The sequence below is a fragment of the Lepus europaeus genome, chromosome 1 (assembly GCF_033115175.1).
Source record: "Lepus europaeus isolate LE1 chromosome 1, mLepTim1.pri, whole genome shotgun sequence".
Classification (NCBI taxonomy): Eukaryota; Metazoa; Chordata; class Mammalia; order Lagomorpha; family Leporidae; genus Lepus; species Lepus europaeus.
This window is the reverse complement of record NC_084827.1, coordinates 62,705,923-62,727,777: the sequence shown is the minus strand read 5'-3', so window position 1 is coordinate 62,727,777 and position 21,855 is coordinate 62,705,923. Positions and strand designations below refer to the sequence as shown.

The window sequence follows — 21,855 nt, the reverse complement described above, 5'->3', positions numbered from 1 at the left end:
TCGTGACCACCAGGAGCCAGGGAGGGTGGGCTTTCCCCCAGAGCAGTGGGACAGCCTTCCATTGCAGGAAAAGATACAGAAATTCCATTTTCAGATTCCTTTACCCAAGAAGACACGTCTATTTTGAAGTTATGATGACCTCCATAAGTGTGCGGCTGGAACTGGGTAAGGTGAAATCATACTGCTGATTGGTAACGAGCAGGCCAGGACCCAGGGAGTCCTACACAGTCTTATATTCAAAGCTTCCAGAAAGTTCTCTTGTCTACAGCGCTCTCTCCTCGGGGGGAACATGAAGGCAGACGCTGAGAAAGGAGGCCGGGGTGGGTGGGGTGGCAGGTGAGAACGGGCCCCCGTGGACTTGCACCTGAGCCTGGCACAGACTCGGTGCTCAATAAAAAACAGCTGGATGCATGAGTGTATGAGAGAAACAGAAAGAGAAGGGCAGTGCTTCTCGACTTCTCAGCAACTCTCGAGGTCTAGCACAGGCGCAGAGCCTGCATGTTCAAGGTCATTTGTACAGGCAGCTTCCTGGTGGCCTCAAGAGACTCAGTACCTTTCCACAGGTGCTCCCCCAGGCTGTGCTGCCAGTCAGCCCCGCTGTCTCTGAGCCAGGAGAAACCCGACAGGAAGATCCATTGGCACCTTGTATGGGGAGGAAGAAGGCTAGGCACACCACAGAGGCAGGCTCAGGCCGAGCCGAGCGTGGGCCTGGGCATCCTGTTTGCCGTCTCTTAGGGACGCGTGGAAGTAACACGCCCACGAAGGCATCAGAGCCGAGTGGAAGTTTCTGGAACATCTTAAAACACTGGAGCAAAGGTTCTGGCTGTGACTTGACATGGTTTGAAGCAAGCGTATTCAGTGGTGACAGATACGGGGGCTAATCCCAAAGGACTCTGATTTCCTGGGGTTGTAAGTGAGCAGAAACAGAGGGAAAGATCCTGACAGGCATGATTGAGAGGAACTCGGCACCCCGCCAGTCCATGCCTGCACCCGGGAAACTGACATTCCTGCTCGGGCAGCTCCGAAGCCTGGCATTGCTGCCTGCTGCACCCCGCGGCCAGTAAATCTCGCACGCTGGCAGCAGAGATGGCTGGGGGTGCTGCTGCGATGGCTTGGTCAGCAGCAGCTGATGGGAGCTGGGAGGTCTCCCACCCACTGGCTAGCTCAACTCCCCACCCCTCTGGGTCTCCTCAGATGCTGATGAATACTGAGCACCCCCAGAGGACACGGTTGATCCCCGCACCCTTCCTGGCTGACTAGGAGCCAACAGCTGCTTTCCCAGCCCAGTACTTTCCTCCCCCAGTTCCTGTACAAATTTCCATCCTGGGTTCAGGTTCTTAGAGACAGGGGGCCTGCTCCAGGTCAGACCTGCCCCTGGACCCAATGGGACTTCCAGCTTGCTGTATACAAACAGCAGGGCTGGGCATTTGGCCCGGTGGTTAGGATGCTGCTTGCGGTGCCCGTACCCATACTGGAGGACCTGGGTTCAAGTCCCTGCTGCACTCCTGATTCCAGCTTCCTGCTAACACGCCCCCTGGGAGGCAGCGGGTGATGGCTCATATAGTTGGGCTCCTGACATCCATATGTGAGACCTGGATTAAATTCCAGCCCTGGCTATTTTTTTAAAAAGTTTTTTTTAAAGATTGATTTATTTCAAAGTCAGAGTTACAGAGAAGGAGAGGCAGAGGCAGAGAGAGAGATCTTCCATCTGCTGGTTCACTCTCCAGATGGCTACAACTGTCAGGGCTGGGCCGTGTTCATGCACGCTGTGTCATACAGTGTGTTCAGTCTACATGGCCACAAAGGGCCTTGGGTCACTGCCCCGTCCTGGTTTTGGTCTCACCACCAGCTCCAGGCTCGGTTATCTCAGCAACAACTCTGCACGGCTCAGGGCTGACGCAGGTCTGCTCACTGCAGCGCCTGTCCCTGTGCCCCTCAGCCCCCGCCTGCCCCAGACAGCTGCAGCTGGCCGAGCTGGCCCTGCATGGGCTGGTCAGGGAGAGCAGATGACCCTGGCACACCACTAGATGTTGAGGACGCATTGGGTCATCTTAAAGTATCATGAACTGCATGCCTGTGGTCTGGCTCCAGGAGTGCAGAGCGTCCCTCCACCGGCCCTCATCACCACCCAATGACATTCCACCCGCTGACACCCCACCAAGGCTCACGGGCAGCCCCTGCGGCGAGGGTGGACGAGTGGCTGAGAGAAGGATCCAGAAAGAGAGCACGCAGGTGCAAGTGCGGTGACTGAAATCTAAGTGTCACCCAAAGCCTCCGTCACCTTGTGGATAGCAGCTGTGGCCAGCACAGAATTAAAGCCGGGTCCTCCCAGCAGGAACAGTCAGCCCCACCCCCACCCCACCACTGGGCAGTCGCACTCACACCCTGCCCAGCACTCACCTTCCACTGGGTTGAGGTAGTCGTGGAGGTGGGGTGTGCCAGCGGCAGCCCCGCCCTGCGTGAGCAGGTCCCCGTAGGGCGCGGGGTGGCCAGCCATGAGGGTCATCTGATGGTAATAGTCAGAGGGGTTGGTGCCTGGGGCGGGGAGGCCAAACAGTCCCCTCTCTTTCAGGTGCTCGTGGGCCACTGTGGGCAGAGGGGGAGAGAGAGAGAAGCCATCAGGATGTGACACAGGGCTGCACCTCTGCCCGCTAAAGGGAAAGAGAAGAGACCCACACACCTGGCCTGGGGCAGGGTCTCCCCTCACCGCCTCCCTTGTCCACACTCAGCTGGGGGCTCAGCCTGCGTGCTGGCAGGGGCTGGGAGGGTGCTGCCGACATGGGAGATGTGAAACCCAGCCTCGGCGCTCCTCAGGGTCACACACAATCTCTCCCTCCACCCGCTCCAGGCCCTGCAGAAGCCCAGACACCAGCCCACCCCCAAGTCAGCGGGATCCCGCCAGGCACGGAAGCCAGGAGACTTCTGGGTGTCCCCCAGGGGAAATCCCACTGTCCCTGCAACACGGGAGCCAGGAGGCACCACTGTCGGCTCCACTTAGCAGACGAGGGCCCTGCTACATGGCGGGGAAGTGACATAGCCGGGATGGGAATCGGGGTTTCCATCTAGACAGTGAGCTCATCCCCACTGTGCACCATGGCTCTGCTCCCATCTCAGCAGACACCCGTGCAAACTCGGGTGTGCTTTGCAGAGAGAGGCGTCAGCGTGTGCAAGCCATTGTCCTCCACTTCCCCCTCCTGCTCTCTCCTGCACACAGAGTCCTGGCCTGTGCCCTTCCCCTCCCGGGAAGCCTTCCCTGGAGCTCTGATCGGGGCCCCGTATGCACCCAGTCTGGCAATGGCTGATGAACCTTCCAGGCCTCCTGCAGGAACGAGGCTCCAAGGCTGGTGCACACAGAAAGCCCAGGAGCACAGCCCTCCTCCCACAGCTGCTCTGTGGGTCCAATCTGCTCTCTCAGCTCCCTCAGTAGCCTCACCTGGGGCCAGGGAGGCCTTGGGGTTTCTGGTCTATCCCGTGCAGGAGTCGGAGCCATGCAATTAGCCAGGTCCCCTCTGATGCTGAACCCGGCCCTGCTGTCTCATGAGGCATGACCAGAATAAGGTGGTTGCTACTGGAGCTACCACGATGCTTATATTGAAATTAAGCCTATCATGCCCTTTCATCAATTCCAAGCCCATCCTGCCAAGGGGAGTCCCGTCTCAACACTCAGTTCCCGTGCCAGAATCCTGCAACTCTGCCGCTGACTCCAGGTGGCTGTCTCCTCTGGGTGTCCCTTAGAAGGACACTTGTCACTGGATTTAGGGCCCATCAGGATAGTCACAAGGATCTCCACTCCAGAGCCCTAACTCACTGTCACCTGCAAAGTCATTTTTTCCAAATGCAGCAACACTCAGCAGATTGGGGATGAGGCTGAGGACTTCTCTCTGCTGGGGGTGGCCCCCTCAGCACCCCCCACCCCCACAACACATGCCAGCTTCCAGGTCAGGGCAGCACCAGGAACCTGAGCAGCATGTGCCCGTTGCCGCCAGCTTGCTGCCAGCCGGGGCACCAGGAGCAACGTGGAGAAGCCCAGGGCCGCTTTTCCTCTCCGCAGGGCACTCCTGCTCAGGCCAGGCCAATCCGGGGACTGTGCAGAGCTCGGGGCTGGGTTTCAGACGGCACTGCTTTCTCATGGACGTTTGCAGGCCTGCAATCACTCCCTACAAGCAGGCAAGGGGAGCCCTGCCTGCTATTCACTGGGAGACTCCAGCATGCGGTGCCCAGAGCCAGGCCCCTGTGAGCTGGCAGGGGAGGATCAAAGTGGTGATGAAGGACCCACTCGGACTGTGCTTCTCAGAGCCTCGGCCCTGGGGGTGTGGGCAGTGCGGGAAGAAGGCTCCCAAGTACACTGCAAATGCTCTCTGGCCTGGAAGTGGCTCTGGTACGAGAGGTTAAGTCCCAGCTGGGCATACTGCAAGGACAGGCAGCTTGGTTGCTTCCAAGACTGGCACCCAGGCCATGCTGGGGACAGGGGTACATATCCCACGAAGACAGCATGGGTGGGGTCAGCTCCAATGTGCTGACCACTGCCCAGGGTGCCTGTGCTGTTGCACAGGTGCATCTGTAAGGTGGCGACTACAAGTACCACACTTCAGATCTGCACAAGCTACTCAGACGGGGAGGGGGGAGTCATCTGATGTCTGAGGAGGACCAAGCAATTCTCTGTCTCTCATGATCTGAATGGAGAGACCTAAGGCCACAGGTTCATTCCTGGAGCCCCGGGGCTTGGGCTGACCTACCACAGACAGAGCAGACAGAGATGTGGACAGCAGCCAGCCCTTCTCTGCCTTCCTTCTGCTCAGGAGCCCCAAAAGACACCCCTGTGCATCACCACCTTTATCTCACACCAGCTTCTGCAGACTTCGGTGTATCGCAACCATGGCTCTTGTGCTAAGACCCACGTCCACAGGCCCGTGCCATCAACACTATGATAAACCACAGATGCTATGCATGCAGCTGACTTTCTGATGAGCACCAAAACCAACGGGCTTCCCCATCGGGGGGAAGGGGGGGACAGAGGCTGAGCGAGTCACAGTGCGGCCATGAGCGAAGCTGACCATGTGACTCGAGCCACTAGGCGGCCTCAGCCCCACCCCCTGCCCAGCCCCAAGGCCTCAGCTGTCTCTCCTGGGTCCCCAAGTCCTACTCACCGTCAGCAGGGCTGAGGCCCCTGGCTGCAGAGATCATGGACAGCGTGGGGCTGCTGTGCACGGAACGGAGGTAGTGCTCCACGTGGGGGTTCATGTACGCGTGCGGGGCGCTGAAGGGGGACTCCCCGGGCCCGGCGGGGTGCGGGGAAAGCCGGATTAAGGAGATGTCAGAGATGACGGGGCTGCCGCTCAGGGTGGGAGGCCTGCAGAGACAGAAGGTAGCGTTCTCAGAAGGAGAGCACTCGCGGGCCCCCACATCCAATGCAGGCAGCTCTTGGTTCTCCTGTGAAGACGCTGCACATGCTGCTCGTAGGCTGGCGTCCCCTGCTCACCTGTGGAGGAGAGTCTGGATACATAGAGGGTTAGTTGGGGTGGGGGCGCAGCCTGCAAGGTGCACACCGGTGTGCACGTCCAGCTGTCAGAACTCCTTGCACACATGACGGCTCAACCAGAGCCCCGGGCTCACCTGGCCACACACACACACACATGCTTCCCCCATGCCTGCTAGGGGTTGGGCACGTGGAACATGGAAGGAGAATAGAACATGAAATTCTGAATACCAGGGGTAAGTTGCAAAGAGCTCATGTCCCTAACAGATCAGGAGAGAAAGAGCAGGATTTCGGCTCCAGCTGATGACTCTGGGGGGTGCTGCATTTGGCTACAGCACTCGAGGAAGGAAAAAAGCAAGATACAAGATGAGTTTTCTGTTTTGTTTTATTGTCCTTCACTTGAAAAATACGCTGTCTATTTGGCAATGACTTTAGATTCGTGGCAAAGTTATGCAGAGAGCATGCAGGGCCCTGTGTAACCAGCACCCAGTGTTCCCTGGTGTTGCCCACATTCATGGCCCTGCCTCACTTGCCAAGGCTGAGGTTGAGGCTGGAGCTCACTACTCCCCCACTCCAGCTTCAATCAGTGCCCTCCTCAACCTCTGTCGTGGTTGTTGCTTATTTGAGACAGACAGAGAGCTCGTGTTCACTCTCCCCAAAGCCAGCAATAGCCAGGGCTGGGCCAGGGCCAGAGCCAGGAACTCAGTGCAGGTCTCCCCACATGGGTAGCAGGAACCCAATTATTTAAGCCATCCTCACTAACTCCCAGGGTGTGCATTAGCAGGAAGCTGGAGTCAGGAGCCAGAGCCGGGGTGCAAACCCATGTAGATGTCTTAAGCACCAGACTAACCCACCTGCTCCACAACTGTCCTTTTAAGTGTGGTTTTAGGGGCCGGCACTGTGACACAGCAGGTAAAGCCATGACCTGCAGTGCCCATATGGGTACCGGTTCAAGTCCCCGCAGCTCCAGTTCCAGTCCAGCTCACTGCTATGCTATGGCCAGGAAAAGCAGTGGAAGATGGCTCAAGTCCTTGGGCCCCTGCACCCATGTGGGAGACCCAGAAGAAGCTCCTGGCTCCTGGCTTCAGATTGGCACAGCTCTGGCCATTATGGCCATCTGGGGAATGAACCAGCGGATGGAAGACTTCTCTCTCTCTCTCTCTCTTTGCCTCTCTGTAACTCTACTTTCAAATACACAAATAAATCTTAAAAAAAAAAAAAGAAAAAAGAGTGATTTTAGAAATTCTGAAAAGTGCAACGACATCACAGAGTCCCCAAATATCTATAACAGCTTCCCTTCCTGTTTACGTCTTTACTTGTAATATCTGTTATGACTAAGCCAGTACCGATGCAAGCTCAACTAAAGTCCATGCTTATTCAGATTTCCATCTAACAGCTTAGTCAGTCTCCTGAGACTTCTGTTGGTGTGACAGCTTCTTGGATTTTCCTTGCTTTTGATGAAACGGACAATCTTTTTTTTTTTTTTAACCAAACAATTATTTACTTAATTAAAAGGTAGAATTGCAGAGAGGAAGAGACAGAGAGATTGAGAGCCTTCAATCCCTAGTGGACACCCCAAATGGTCATAATGACTGGGTCTGGTCCAGGCCGAATCCAGGAGCCTGGAACACCATCCAGCTCTCCCACATGGGTACAGGGGCCCAAGCACTTGGGCCATCTTCCACTGCTTTCCCAGGTGCATTAGCAGGGAGCTGGATTGGAAATGGAGCAGCTGGGACTTGAACTGGTGCTCATGTGGGCTGCCGGCATCGCAGGTGGCTTAAGCCGGCGGCCCCTATCTTGACTACCTTGAGGAGTGCAGGTGAAATGTTTGCAGAGGTCCCTGTATTCAGAGTGGCCTGAGGTCCTTCTCTTGGGTGGACGGGGCTTGTGGCCTCATGAACCTCTGAATCCACTGAGCATCTTCCTTGAAAAATCCGTATTTTTACAACAGTTTCACCTGCCTCAAAGCCAAAACCTTGCAAACTGTGGACAACTAACCAGAAGGTTCCTATGGACGGGGTGGCCCTGGATGCAGCTGGATAAGTTCCCCTTGGTTTTCGGGGGGCTGAGTGGGGATGCTCTGAGCTTGTTCAAGCTGAGTTCTGCAGCTGACAAGTTCTAAGTAAAAGTTTGCATTGTTCTAGCGCTCCTCATGTGGAACTCTTTCCACGGCTGACTGAGGCCTCTGGGCTTGGTCCCTGTGGCCTGGGCTGGCTGTGGCTCGGGTCTGCCCACCAGGAGGCGCTGGCTCCACTCAACACCCGGGCAGGAAGGAGGACGGATCTTTACCCTGGGCTCTCAGCAGCTGCAGGCCTGTTTCAGCAGCATCCACTCCCAAACTGGCCCGTCACAGGCGAGTCCCACCGGGTGGGGAAGCAGCTGCGAAACCACAAAGTCCCTGGGAACCATGTTTCCCAAGATTTCATTCTCAATATTTCAGAAAACAAGGACTGTCATGATTTTCTCTCTCCCACGCCGGGATCAGACACATCCGGATTAGAATCCCAGCTGAATCACATGGAGCTGGGCTAGTCATCCAACCTCGCCGAGCCTTGATTTTCCCCATCTGTAAAATGGGGATAGTGGCGTCCATCCCACAGAGCTGCTGTGAGGGTGCAGGACCCCTGTCTGTGCCACGGCAAGCAGCTCAGCAGTGAGGGCAGTTATTTTTCAGATGCTCGGCCCCACCCCCACGCCTCACCAGAGAGTCCCTATGCATACCAGGAGCTGCCAGAGGTGCTGACCATGTGACTGTACCACGAAAGGTACAGTCTGATGAAAGCTGGGGAGCTCCGAGCCACTGCTTCAGGCCAGCGCCCAGTGGCCAGCTCCCTCCCTTCCATTCCCACACAGTTGTGCTACCGGCACAGGGGCCTGGGCTGAACCAGGGACATGGAGGCCTTGAACTCCGGCACTTGGGCAGAAATTCAAAGGGATGGCTTTGAGAACCAGAGGAGGCGGCAGCTGCATGAACCTGCTTTAAAAGGTGGCGCCATGGGGCCAGCGCTGTGGCACAGCGGGTTAAAGCCCTGGCTTGCAGTGCCGCATCCCATATGGGCATCAGTTCGAGTCTCGGCTGCTCCACTTCCAATCCAGCTCTCTGTTGTGGCCTGGAAAAGCAGTGGAAGATGGCCCAAGTCCTTGGACCCTTGCACCCACATGGGAGACCCGGAAGAAGCTCCAGATTCTTGGCTTCAGATCAACTCAGCTCTGGCCATGGTAGTCATTTGGGGGGTGAACCAGTGGATGGAATATCTTGCTCACTCTGGCTCTACCTCTCTCTGTAACTCCTCCTTTCAAATACATAAAATAAAACTTAAAAAAAAAAAAAAAAGATGGCGCCGGTATCCCACATAATAGACAAACATGTGCACGAACTCACACGGGTCAGGCCACAGTCAAGCATATGTGAGAGCCAGCCCTTCCACAAGCAGCTCGGTGTGGCTGCCACTCTCACACCCTGCTGGACCCCTCAGGTCAGTTCTGAGCTCTTTGGAGCCCAGTGCTGCCAACTGTCTTTACTTAAGTTTGTTTAGACACCCAGCAAGGCTGCTCTGAACACCTGCTGTGTGCCCAGGGACCAGGAGGATGCTCGGAGCCCAGTAGGTAAAAACAGAGCAAGAATCAGGGAAACACAGAGCAGGGCGATGAGGACCCCTGCAAAGGGGAAAAAAAATCCCCTAACTCTGCTTGGAGGAAGGCTTCTCAGAGGAGGTGACAACTGGGATGGGTACTGAGGGACGAACAGGAGCTCATGAGGAAGTGCAATGCAAATAAAGGGAGCATCAAGTGCACAGAAAGGCTGGAGCATATGCTGTGGGTGCAGATGCATGTAAGAGACACCTTGATGGGGGCGGGGAGGGGGTACCCGTGATCAAAGCTCTCCATGCCCCTAGGGGTGCAGGTACACATGTGCAGTGCCCAGCACCCCAGGCTGACTCGGCTGCAGAGGACGCCTGCGCTTCCATACAGTGTTACCCCAGGGCCGGCTGCTTGGGAGGCTGGGGGCAGGGCCAGGGAGGGCCTCGCCTTACCTTGATCCTTCCTCTTCCCTCGCTCCGCACTCCCAAGCTGGGGGGAGGGGAATGCCTGGCAAAGCCCCTGGACATGGTGGCCAGGGGAGGAAGCAGGAGAGGAGAAAAAGGAGACTGGGCAGACAAACAAGCCTGACCAGGTGCTGCCCCAAGTGCTCAGCTACATGAACACCTAGGAGGTGGGTTGGACCCTCCCATTTTAAAGACGAGCAAACTGAGGCTCGGGGAAGTCAAGTGACTCATGCCAGCTTGCAGAGCTGTCAGCAGCAGATCCTGAACGGAAGCCTGGCCAGTCTGTGCTGGGGAAAGCAAATGGGGACTACTGAGATCTGCGGGGGTCCACTGAGACTTCGCCCTGACTTCACGGCCCTGCTCAGCTTGGCGCTGGGAGAGGTGCGGCGGGGGTGAGGCAGCAGCCTGCACCGACGGGCTTCAAGGGTGGATGGGCTACTGCCCCGGGCCTCAGTGTCCCCTGCCTTCAGACTGGGCTGGCTGTGGGGCCAGATGAGCCACAGGCCAAGTGTGCGGTGTGAGACTAGAGGGAAACAGGTGCTGGCTGACCCAGCGCCCCTCACTGTCAGCCCAGGGAAGCAGCTCAAGGCGGGAGGGGGCCCAGCCCACACCTTCCAACATCACCATCCAGGCCCCTATCCAACGTGCTGGCCCAAGGTGATTGGCAGCGGAGAAAAGGAGAAGCCCACATGGGACTCCGACACGGACATGGCCACTGTGGGACTTATCGCCAACCCGCAGGGGCCTGAGTGAGTGTGCCCAGAGGGGCTGAAACACTGGGGAAGCTGCCAAGGGCCGTAGGGCTGCTGCCGGCTGCAAGGCAGAGTAAGGCTTTGACAAATGGAGAGGGGTGGAGAAGATGCACAGCTGAGCCGAGCCAGGGTGTAGAAGCAGGAGAGGATGGGAAGGAAGTGCAAGGGATAGGGGCCTTGCACCCATCCTACAGTGCCCAGATGCTGACTCAGCTGCCGCCGGCCCCCTCCCCACCAAGGTCAGGAGCATTGCTGGGAGAGGAAGGGGCCCCAAGCATCCCATTCCACACAGTGCCATTGAGATGCAAAGCCAGCATGAGGCCAGCAGCAGTAGCAGCAGCAGGCAGGACCACTGACTGGTCTTCACATGGAAAGAGGGATGTGCAGTCACTGGGTGCTATGGGTCTAAATCCCTGTATGGTCCAGCACCTGCCTCTCTCTCTCTCTCTCAGTGCCCTGCCCACATGCGGGCCCTGCACTGCACCTCACGGTTCTGCCCCTAGATGCCTGCACCCCGATGTCTGCATCCCTGCATCTGGGGGGGAGCAGCTCAACTTCCTTTGCTGCAGAAGCCTCTCGGCCCCACCCTGGGGCACCTGAGCTGAGGTCTGGAAGCCCTCAGCGATGAGGGTGATGAGTGTACAGGCACCAGCAAACTCACACACAGACAGTCGGCTCCCTGGTTGGGCAGCCCCAGGAGCAGGTATACAGCTTACAGGATCCCCCCCCAGCCCTGCACCCCACTGAGGGCACGCAGCATCCATGTGTGTCTGCTGAATGAGCGAATTATGAATGAGGCAGAGAGTGAGACCAGGAAGCACAGGTGTGGTCGCAGAAGACCTGTGGTCCACCTCTGGTAGCAGAAGACCTGTGGTCCGCCTCGGCTCAGCTCAGCTCATTGCAAGCCTCCTGACTGCAGCCAGCTCTGACCCCTGATTCCTCATCTGTGGAGAACCAGGACACCAGGGTCTCCCAAAAGACACATCCACCTCCTAATCCCAGCACCTGAGAACCGCTTTGTGTGGACAAAGGGATTCAGCTGATGTGAGAAAGACCAGAACACAAGGATACTACACATTAAATGCCAGGTGGGCCTTAAATGCCATCACAGGGCCCTGCAAAGAGGCAGGCGGAAGGAGTTCAGACCCAGATAAGGGGGCCACAGGGCATGGGGCAGAGATGGGAGAGAGGCAGCCAGGAGTGGTGCCACACAGAGGCTGGGAGAGAGAAGCGCAGATTCCGCCTGGCCCCTCCCACTGGGGGCGTGGCCTTGACGACCCGTGATCTATGCCCAGGAAACAGTCCTGGAAGACTTCTAGTGGGTAAAGGTGCTCTCTCGCGCTCTCTCTCCCTGTGTGTGTGTGTGTGTGTCGGGCTGGCAGGGAGATAACACGCCCCACGCTGGGGTGCTCACTGCAGGGGAGGGCGTTGGGGTGCTGCATTCCAGCCCCATGCTCTCGGGGCTCCGCAGCCTGTTTTCCCAGCCGGCGCCCAGATTACACGGTCACTGATTCCCCATAGCCGAATCCGCCCAGCACACAGCCCCAGCATGCCAGCCCTGCCCCTGCGCCCAGATGCCTACCACCCACCAGGATCACAGCACCACGGGTGGGGTCAGAGATGCTCCGGAGCAGGGAGGCTGGGTGCTCGCCCTTTCAGCAACACCAGGGCTTGCTGACCTGCTGGAAAGGGAGCTGAGTGCCCCCATAGCACTTGGGTGTCGGCTTCTGTGTGCCAGGTGGAGCGGGTGGGTGTCTCTTCCCTCCAGAGCCAGGCCCGCTGCCCTGGGCTCTGGCAGCAAATGGAGACAGAACCCCGAGTGCTCCCCCTTGGGTGGAATTCGGTCTCCTCTCCAAGGCTTTCACTTGTCGGCTTTTGTGTGTTGCAGGCGGAACTGTTAACCAGGGCAGGCTCGCGTGCCACGTTTTCTACGCAGTCATTGAGAAACCTCCAGAAATCAAGTCCTTTCCAAAACGCGCCCAGGGCTTGCCCTTTCCAGGACTGTAAGACAAATTCTGCTGCAAAACTCTGGAGAACTGGCCCCACCCTACCCCAGACTGCAGCCCAGGTCATTTTCAGTGCCAACAGCGAGGCAGCTGTATGCTAGGGCGAGAGGCCCTGCTCAAAGATGCTGAGGCCAAGACAGCCAGTCCTTTGTGGACTGTTCCCGTGGCCACACATCGTTCCCTCCACAAACCCATGTTCCCTGAACTTGGGCTGCCAGTGGCACTGGGTGGGGGGAGCTCAGGGTCCGAGGCGGTGGGGCAGGTGCTTGCTGCACCAGAGCAGTGTGGGATGAACGTTCCCAGGCCAGCCTGAATACACACACACATAGGTCACAGCCGAGCACTTGCAAGGTGAAGCTGACACTGTGGCACGGCGGGTTAAGCCGCTGCCTGCTATGCCGGCACACCACACGGCAATGGTTGGAGTCCCGGCTGCTTCACTTCCGATCTAGCTCTTTGCTAATGCACCTGGGAAAGCAGTGGAAGATGGCCCAAGTCCTTGGATCCCTGAACCCATGTAGAGGACCTGAATGGGGCTCTTGGCTCCGGCCTGGCCCAGCCCCAGCCATTGAGGCCATTTGAGGAAGTGAACCAGCAGATGAAAGATGCCTCTCTCTCTCTCTCTGCCTCTCCCTCTCTGCAACTCTGCCTTTCAAATAAATAAATCATTAAAAATAATACAAATAAATCTTTAGGGGACAATTGTGTCCATGTGATTACTATTTGTATATCTTAACCCTGCTTTTGTTATTCTTTTCAAAGGATGGCTGGTGGCAGCTCCATGGGAATCAGGCTGAGCCTAGGAAGCAGCGAGGCTGCTGGGAAGTGTCGAGGGCTCAGTTTCTTTCCCTCCTGGATCATCCACCGACCAGCCTGACCGTGACCTCTATCTGCTGCCCATGCTCCCTCCAAGGCCCCCATCCGAGGGGCCTGCTCTGCGACAGACACACGTCCAATCTGGGGGACCCTCTGCTGGCTCTCTGCATTCCCATCACAATCCCCGCACACACCCCCGGATGCAGCCGAGGCTGTCACTCCCTCCGCAGAACCGTCATAAAGAAATCGCTGTTTTCAGCTAACAGAGCAGATTTCTTACTAAGTAAACACTAATGCTGGGGTAGGGAAATCAGGTTATAAAATTGTGCCTACAGAGGAGGCCACACAGATGGACTTGGTTAAGCTCTAGCCACATGGTCATGGCGTTTAATTCCATCGAGCAAGACGGCGGGAAGGTTATCAGCATTTTCAAACATCAAAACCCCGAAGGGTAGCAGACAGAGAGAGGAGACTCATGGAGACTTGTATTCCAGCAACGTGGTGGCTCCACATGGGTGCAGGGAGCCTGGAAGAAGCCCTGGGATTGCACATGGGTCCCATGAGGCTGGAGAGGAGGCCCCGTAGGGAGCTGCTGGGGTTCAGGCCTGTCCCAGTGAGCTGGGACATTGGGGAACCTCGGGTGTCCTAGGAGCCGTAGGCCTTGGAAGAGGAGGGCTCGGCCAGACTTCACCAGCCGGAAGACAAGGCTTGGGGGGAGGGTGGAGGGCCAGATACAGCGAAAGCCCTTTACCTCGGGCCCAGTCCAGGGCGTGCAACACCCTCCCTGGTTGCCTGTCCACACCAGACCGATCACCCTGAGCAGTCTCAGAGATGGGGTGCTGCGCATGTGTCGTCCATCAGTGGGTGTTGTGACAGGGCCCCTCCTTTCCTGGTGGGCGGGGCTGGGGTCCAGGCTCCCCCTTGGCTGATCAATGCTTTCCATTCCAGGGCTCCAGGTGCACTGGGCTCCCCTTAGCCACCACCCTTCTCCTAGAGTCTACTCCCCCTACCCCCACATGGTCCTCGGACCATATCCTCAGTCCCAGGGAGCAGCCAGACTGTGCCCCCTCAGCCCTGCATCCCCAGCGCCCAGCCTGGCACCACAGGCTCAGGCGAGTGTTCTCAGATGAAGTGAAGTGACAATTTCCCTCTTTCTGCTTGGCTTGGGCAGGACAGGCCTAGGACGCCATCCACAGGGGGCACCCAACAGGCCTGACCATAGTTCTCTTCCCCAGGGCCCTGGGATGCCCCAGGGGCTGAATGCTGGCTACAGTGACGGTGACCTTGCCTTAATACATGTTGACCGAGGCTGGCAGGAGGGCCCCCAAGTGACACCAGCTGTGACACAGACAAACGCAGCAACCATGCTTTAAGCTGAATGAATGTACACACACTGGGCCGTAGCCTCAGCTTCCACCCAGAGCGGAAGTCTGAAAGCACTCATCTCTAAGGCCGATCTACTCCACCAGCTCTGGAAATTTTACTGTTAGGGATTCATTCCCTTGGGTTGATGCCTGTTCTGTTCCCAAGCTTGGGGGCAGGGTTTATGTAACACGCTGAAGTTCCACAACCTGCAGTAGGACCCTCTGAGGACAATCAGAGCCCAGGAAAGAGCTCAGGATTGGGGGGGTTGTGGGTCTCTCAGATCTTATTTGCAAGCTGAGTGATTAGGGGATACCCTTAAACCCTGGGAATTAATCCTGGAATTAATTCCTCTCTGAATTGAAGGGACGTTACCCAGTGCACAGGTGTTGGGAAGACTGAATGTGGCACCTGGGAGCAAGAGTGTGTTGCACACTTTACATTCACTCACCTAATCAGTCCTGACAACAACAGGTCCATGTGGGGCACTCTCATGTTCCCATTTCACAGATGGGGAAATTGAAGCCCAGAGCTGTTAAGCAGCCAACCCCATTATATAAAAGGAACAAGCAGCATAGGATTTGCACCCAGTCCTGCCTTGTTCTGCCAGCATCCTGCTGGAAATGCCAAGTTACCAAGGGCCCCAGAGGGAGAGAGGGAAGAACCAGAAAGCTTATATCCTGACCGCACAGGGCCTTGAGCCAGCTGCCCCTCCCACAGCCCCGGTGCCGACCCACCTGGCTTCTGCACGTCACCCTGCCTCCCTCTCCTGGCTGACCACACGGCTCGCTCGGATGCCCGGAGCCAGGTAGCTCTCTTCTGCGAGGGGCTGGTGTTCAGCAGAGATCAAAGACCGGCCGTCTTATCAGACACACTCCTCATTAAACTTTAACACACCCGATTCCATTATGAATGAGCTATCTGTCCCACACAGATGAACACAGGCCTGGCGTTGGGGGTCTGCAGCTCTCAGGGCTGAGGGAGATGGTAGCGGGGGTAGGGAGGACCCTCTAGGGCTAAACTGGGCTGTTTGCTTGGGGCAGGTCCCTGGAAAGACAGGCAGCCATCCTATGCCTCAGTTTCCCCACTCATTATAGGGAGTGAGGGCTCTGCCTTCCCTGGACGTAGCAGGAGGGCACAGGCTCCTGCTTCTGCTCCTCAGCTGGCCTGACCCCAGCATCCCCCGCAGGCCCTGCCTGATGGGGTCTCTAAGGCTCGTTCCCATCACAGTGGGCCAAGGCCGCACAGCTAAGTGTCACTCGCTTCTCAGGGAGCAAATTTTCCAGATTTCCTCTCTGCTGCTGCTTAGAAGTCAAGTGGTGAGCTACAGCAGGGGTCCCTGAGAGAACTCCCTGGGAGGGGAGGGCAGCAGACGCCCAAGTGGGTGGGAAACACGAGCCCCCCCCCCGGTGGGCAAGGATGGCCCAGCAGGCAGTGGACCACCCGTCAGAAGTCTCCTCCCTGGATGCCCACGTTTGCGGGGGTAGGAGAAGCTTCGTTGTGAAACACACCCAGAGCCAACTCCCTGTGAATTGGGACCCTGGGTGTGGTGCAGGAATCAAAGAAAACAAAAATCCGAGTGTCTTTCCGCTCACCCCACCCCCTCAAATGGCTAGGGACAGAGTGACTCACCAGGTCAGGTCTTCCTTACGGAGCAGAGACCTTGGCAACAGCCACCATCACATCCCCCCTGCCACAGGCAAGTTCATGAGCTCAGCCCAGCAACAGTACTTTCTGAAGCGCAGGTGCACCCACCCAGGGGCTGACCACCCCCTTTCATAAGTGGGTGCCAGGACCAAGCGGGGATTCTCTCAGGGGGCTCTGGGGTCATGTGCACCTTGCCTAACCAGGTGGGCAGTTGCTGGGGCACTGGGGGCCCCTTCCCCCACCAGTGGGCATTCCCGTTCTGCCTGGGCCAGTGCGCTGATGTTGCATGACTTAAAGGCTGCAACCCAGAGCCACCTGGCCTGAGCAAGAGCCCCGACCACCCTCGTCTCCTTCTGCCAGCAAGGTGGCCTTGGGCAGGGCCTGCCAACGTGATGCCCAATAAGCATGGCCCAGGGTCCAGTGCTGTGCTATGAGCTGTCAGCTCTGGTCATGACTAGGATCCAGGAGGGGGTTGGAGGTCACGGGTGACAGAGGTCAGGGATGGAGCCAGAAGGGGGAGAGAGGAAGGTGCAGGCCTCCCCATGGCTGAGATGTCCTAGCTGGTGCCACCTGGCTACAAGCTGAGACTGTCCCAGGCTTGGGTGAGCTTGCAGGGACTCATTTGTGCATGGATAACAGGCGACAAACAGTGGTGGGCCTGCTCTCCTGGGTGTCACATAAGCAAAAGGTCCCCAAACTCTGACCCCTGAGCGCCTCTTAATAAGCAGACTCCCAGGGCTCACCTTAGCCTGGGAACATCACAGCGCTAGGGGTGAGGGCCTAGGCCTGGGTGTCTTTGAGACACACACTCAGCTGTGCAGACCTGCAGCCAGGGTTGGGAACTGAGGCAGGAGGCAGTCTCCACAAAACCTTCCTGGCTCGAGACAGATGGAACTGGTCCTGTCTGAAGCCCCAGGGCAGGGCAGGGCAAGGCAGGGCAAGGACCCCAGAAGCAGCCTAGGAAGTTGAAGGTCAACTCCAGCCTCCTGAATCACAAGCATGAACTTCTACCGTTCCCTAGAGGATACACAGGTTAACTCTGGCCCCAGCTAGCCCAGACTGTGCTAGAGTGACTACATGCATGGGGAAATGGGAGAACCCTGCCATACCACACCTCGCCTCATTCCTCATGACACCCCGACAAGCCTACTTCTAAGAAACAGGGCCTGGGGTGGTGACGGATGGTGGGGGCTTAGCATCTTTTTTTTTTTTTTTTTTTTTAAAGAAGATTTATTTGAAAGAAGAGAGAGAGAGATCATCCATCTGCTGGTTCACTCCCCAGATAGCCACAACAGCCAGGGCTGAGCCAGGCCAAAGCCAGAAGCCAGGAACTTCATCCAGGTCTCCCCGTGTGGGTACAGGTGCCCAGGCATTTGGGCCATTCTCTACTGCTTTTCCCAGGCCATTAACAGGGAGCTGTATTGGAAGCAGAACAACTAGGACTCGAACTGGCACTCATTATCAGTATCACAGGCAATGGCTTAACCCACTGCATCACAATGCCTACCCCGCCCCATTAGCAACTTAAGGCTGTGGGGAGACTGTAGGGAGCAATGGACCTCATTCGCAGCTGCACTGCTCTTCTCACCCTGTGGTAGGAATTCTGGGAGAGGCAGGAGCGTGTGCCCATGTGGGTCCCCAGAGAACCCCACCTGGCCAGCCACACCGCCCCTCCCCTGGGAGTCTCCCTGTCACCCATGCTTTACATAGAACAATGCAGCAGCATGCCAGGAGGAATGGCACTAGGATTTCCTCTTCCAGAACCAAGTGAGCACGGTTTGCACCTCACGAGGATGGGGGCAGGTTGCTCTGCAGCGGGCTGGGGTGTGGGTGTCCAGGCGGAAGTCATGTAGGTGGGCTGAAGCACACGGCTGGCCCGGCCTCTCCCAAGGCACAGCTGCCTGCCTGGAGCAAGATGAGCAGCCTGTGACCCTACTCCTCTTCCGCCCAGGGCCACTGGAACAGCTCTGGCTGTCACCAGGACACATTTGCTGCGCTTTGTCTATCCACCATGTAACAACTCCTGTGGTTACTCTGGAGGGTGGAGTGGGGAGATCCGACCACGCCCACCTGGCCACCAAAAAGTGGATGTCTACATTCTTCAGTTGGGGAAAAAAAACCCTCCTCCTTCCTCCCCCGACAGCACTGGCTCTGCCCCACGTCTCGCCTCCCCAAGCCACAGCCACAGGCCAGTCGTCTCTCCTCCAATGAGCCCCGTTCTCAAACAACCAAGCAGAGATGACCTCAGTAATAACGGCAATGTCCACTGTCATTGGCCCTCAGTACCGCCTTGCTTTACCCTTCTCCACTGTCAGAATACAAGGAGACTGGCCGTCTTGCAGAAGAGAATGCTGAGGTCTGTCAAGGCGCCTGCATCCCCTCTCCTATGTGTATTGCGGTGCTGGGTTCAAGGGCAAGTGCCTGGCAGGGCTGAGACACAGCAGCAGCAGCAGGCTCTGCAGTGAGGATGGCAGCTCTTGTGCGGGGCAGGGGGCAGGGGCAGCACCAGGCCTGGAGCCTGCATGCCCAGGACAGAGCAGCAGGTGCACCCACACGCTAAGTGGCCTTGTGACTCGCAGCAGCAGGCAGAGGCTCAGACTCGCCGACGATAGATGACATCACACCTCACTTGCTGTGTGATGTGCGTGTGATTAGACACATTGGGCGCCAGCAAGGAGAGCCAGCTACACGCGGGTTTGATGGATAGGGTGCCCCACCCAGCTCCGACCATACGAATCACGAAGCCAGAGCCGCGGAGCCGTTTTCCTCTGTGTCCTGGGACACTGGAGGTGAAGGAGCGGCTTTTCCAGACCCCAAGGCCAGCCCTGCAGCTCTCATGGTGTCTTCCTTCAGTCTGGGCAAGAGTAACTCTCCTGGGGATGACACGGAGCCACTGGAAGGCCGCCCCAACAGGATGGGGGCGCCGGGAACAGGATGCTGCTGCCTCTCAGGAGTGGGACCAAGACAAGCTCTCCTTGCCAGGGGTCCCGAGCCCTCACAGAGACCACACGGAGAAGCCAGCGCCTCTCTGAGCCTCCACACCATGAAGCTCACGACCCCACCCCACACAGCAATCAGAAAGATTTGCTAACAGCACAGCAGATGCCAGTGCCCAGCCCATGGCAGACCTGAGCCTTGACTGTGTTCCATGCAGTGGTGCCATGCACCCCACTGCAGCCTGGCAATCCCTGCTGAGCTACATACGTCACGGTCCGCAAGGAGTCCCCAGCCCAAGTTCCTGGCACCTGTGAGTCCCACTATGGCGAAAAAAGGTCTTGGCGGCGGGAGGGGGGGGGGTCCGGCCTGGATCAGCCAGGTGGGCCCTCAAAGTCATGGCAGGTGTCCTTGTGAGAGACAGGGAGAAAGCCACGAGAGCCGAGGGAGAAGGCAGGATGGGCACAGATGCCAAGGGAAGGCAAAGCAGTGTGAGATAGGACTCCCAAGCCAAGGAACACAGGAGGAACCCAGAAAAGTCAAAGCAATGGATTCTCTCATAGTCTCCAAAGGAACCAGCTCTGCCCACAGCTTGATCTTAGCCAGACAGGAGTGACTCCAGGATTCTGTTCTCCAGAAGTCGACCAGTGTTAACCCCCTGTGTACATGACACCTGCTTACAGTGGATACAAAAAACACAAACACTGCCCAGGGTGGCGGGGTATCCAGACTAGCGGCGAGCCAGCAAGTGACAACGCCAATTCCATGCTTGCTGGCTGGGCCGACCTCTCCTGCTGCCCTCCTCAGCCACATCTCCTGCTCACACACCCTGCCTCCTCACTGGCCAGCAATGGAGCTACCCTAGACAGGGCACCTGACTGTGCCCAACCCAGAACTTGGGAGAGTCTGGATAAAGCCTCCAGTTCTGGGAGGGCTGGGACCAGGGGCCTCTCTCTCCTCCAAAGGCAGGGGTCTGTCTGCAGCCAGGGCGTCTCAAGTCAGAGCCTGAGGTATTGAGTCCCTGCCATCATGCATGGAGTATACTGCCTTCTGACCTAGGCTTGGTCCAGTCCCTGGCTATTGAAGACATTTGGGGAGTGAAACAGTGGATGGAATCTCTCTCTCTCATCCATCTCTCTCTCTCTCTCCTGCCCGCCTGCCTTTCAAATAAACAAATCTTTAAACGAGAGAGAGGGAAAGAAGGGTACCTGTGGCCCACACCCACACTATGCCCCCTGAAAGTAAGTCCAGCATGCCTGCAGCTGTGGGTCTGGGCTCAGCGGCTGTCACTCGATTTTCAGCTCTCCCTCCCCCTCTCCCTCAGTGGATGAACCTGAGTGAGTTATTTGACCTCTCCAGGCCGCCTTCGTTCTGTCGTCTGTAACATGGGGAAAACATGGGATGAGCACCTGTTTAGGGTTGCTGGAAAGATCAAAGGGCACAAAGCACGTCACCAGGGCCTGCTCACGAGGCCAGAGCTGTGATGCAAATGGCAGCTGCAGCGCTGGGCATAGCACTCATAGGAGTGAGATGTGGCCTGCAGAGGGCCACACCTGCATAGGCACTCTCTCTGCTCAGGGCCCTCAGGGGTGTCCGTATTTCCCAACCAGCACTGGGAGTTCATTCAGCCAGCATTTGGGCAGGCCTGCCATGCCCAGGACCCAGGTCACAAAGCCAGCAGAACACATCAGTCCCTTCACAAACTGTCTGAGCTCCCTCAGTGCTCCTAAGAGTCAGATCCCAACAACAACTGGGCAGTTTGGTGGCAATGAAATTCTAACTCCCAACAAAGGCACCTCCCAGGGGCTGCCCAGGTGTGGTCTCAGCCACCTGCAGCTGAAGGGGACCCTGAAAGTGGGCAGAGAATGGAAATGGCCCCATCACCCCCAGGACCAACTCAAGGATGCTATGGCAGAGCCAGGTACAAGCACTAAAATGAAATGGAAAGTTCCCAACATCTGAAGACAACTTGATGGAGAGACCTCAGCAGACGACTGGCCAAATCTGGATAAGACATGCATGTTATTCTATCAGGGTAGGGATTGGGCCTAGCAGTTAAGACACCCACACCCTACATCACAGAGCCTGGGTTCCATGCTCATGGGCACCCTAGGAGGCAGGAGAGGATAGGTCTCTGCCACCGCATGTGGAAGCTCACACTGAGTTTCCAGCTGCTGGCTTCAGCCTGGCTCAGCCCTGCTTGTTGCAGGCATTTGGGGAGTGAACTAGCAGGTGTAAGATCTCTCTCTCTCTCTCTCTCTCTCTCTCTCTCCCCCTCTCTGAAACTCTGCCTTTCAAATACATAAATATTTTTAAAAAATCTCTTGGGCCGGCGCCATGGCTCACTTGGTTAATCCTCCACCTGCAGCTCCGGCATCCCATATGGGTGCCGGGTTCTAGTCCCAGTTGCTCCTCTTCCAGTCCAGCTCTCTGCTGTGGCCTGGGACTGCAGTGGAGGATGGCCCAAGTCCTTGGGCCCTGCACCCGCATGGGAGACCAGGAGAAGCAACTGGCTCCTGGCTTCGGATCGGCGTAGCTCCTGCCATAACGGCCATTTGGGGGGTGAACCAGCAGAAGGAAGACCTTTCTCTCTGTCTCTCTCTCTCTCACTGTCTATAACTCTACCTGTCAAATAAATAAAAAAGAAAAAGAAAAAATCTCTCTGTGTATGTGTCTGTCTGTCTCTGTCTTGCTGCCATTCAAATCAAGAACTGACTTAAAAATTTCAAACAGTATTCTATCAGAGTTTGCTAATATAACATGTTGAGTTCACAAGTTGGGCAAAGGATATATAGGAAATCTTTCACGATATT

The 21,855-nt window shown here is 57.0% G+C and overlaps 1 protein-coding gene across 2 annotated transcripts in view; it reads right to left on the bottom strand.

Moving 5' to 3' along the window:
* GLI2 (GLI family zinc finger 2) overlaps positions 1–21,855 on the bottom strand; it is a 226,746-nt gene that overhangs the window by 26,077 nt on the left and 178,814 nt on the right. For both annotated transcript variants that reach the window (XM_062182053.1, XM_062182136.1), the window contains exons 4-5: positions 5,148–5,350; positions 2,401–2,586 (exon numbers count right to left, since the gene is read on the bottom strand). In XM_062182053.1, the coding sequence (XP_062038037.1) occupies positions 2,401–2,586; positions 5,148–5,350 (389 nt within the window). The remainder of the gene's footprint in view (positions 1–2,400; positions 2,587–5,147; positions 5,351–21,855) is intronic.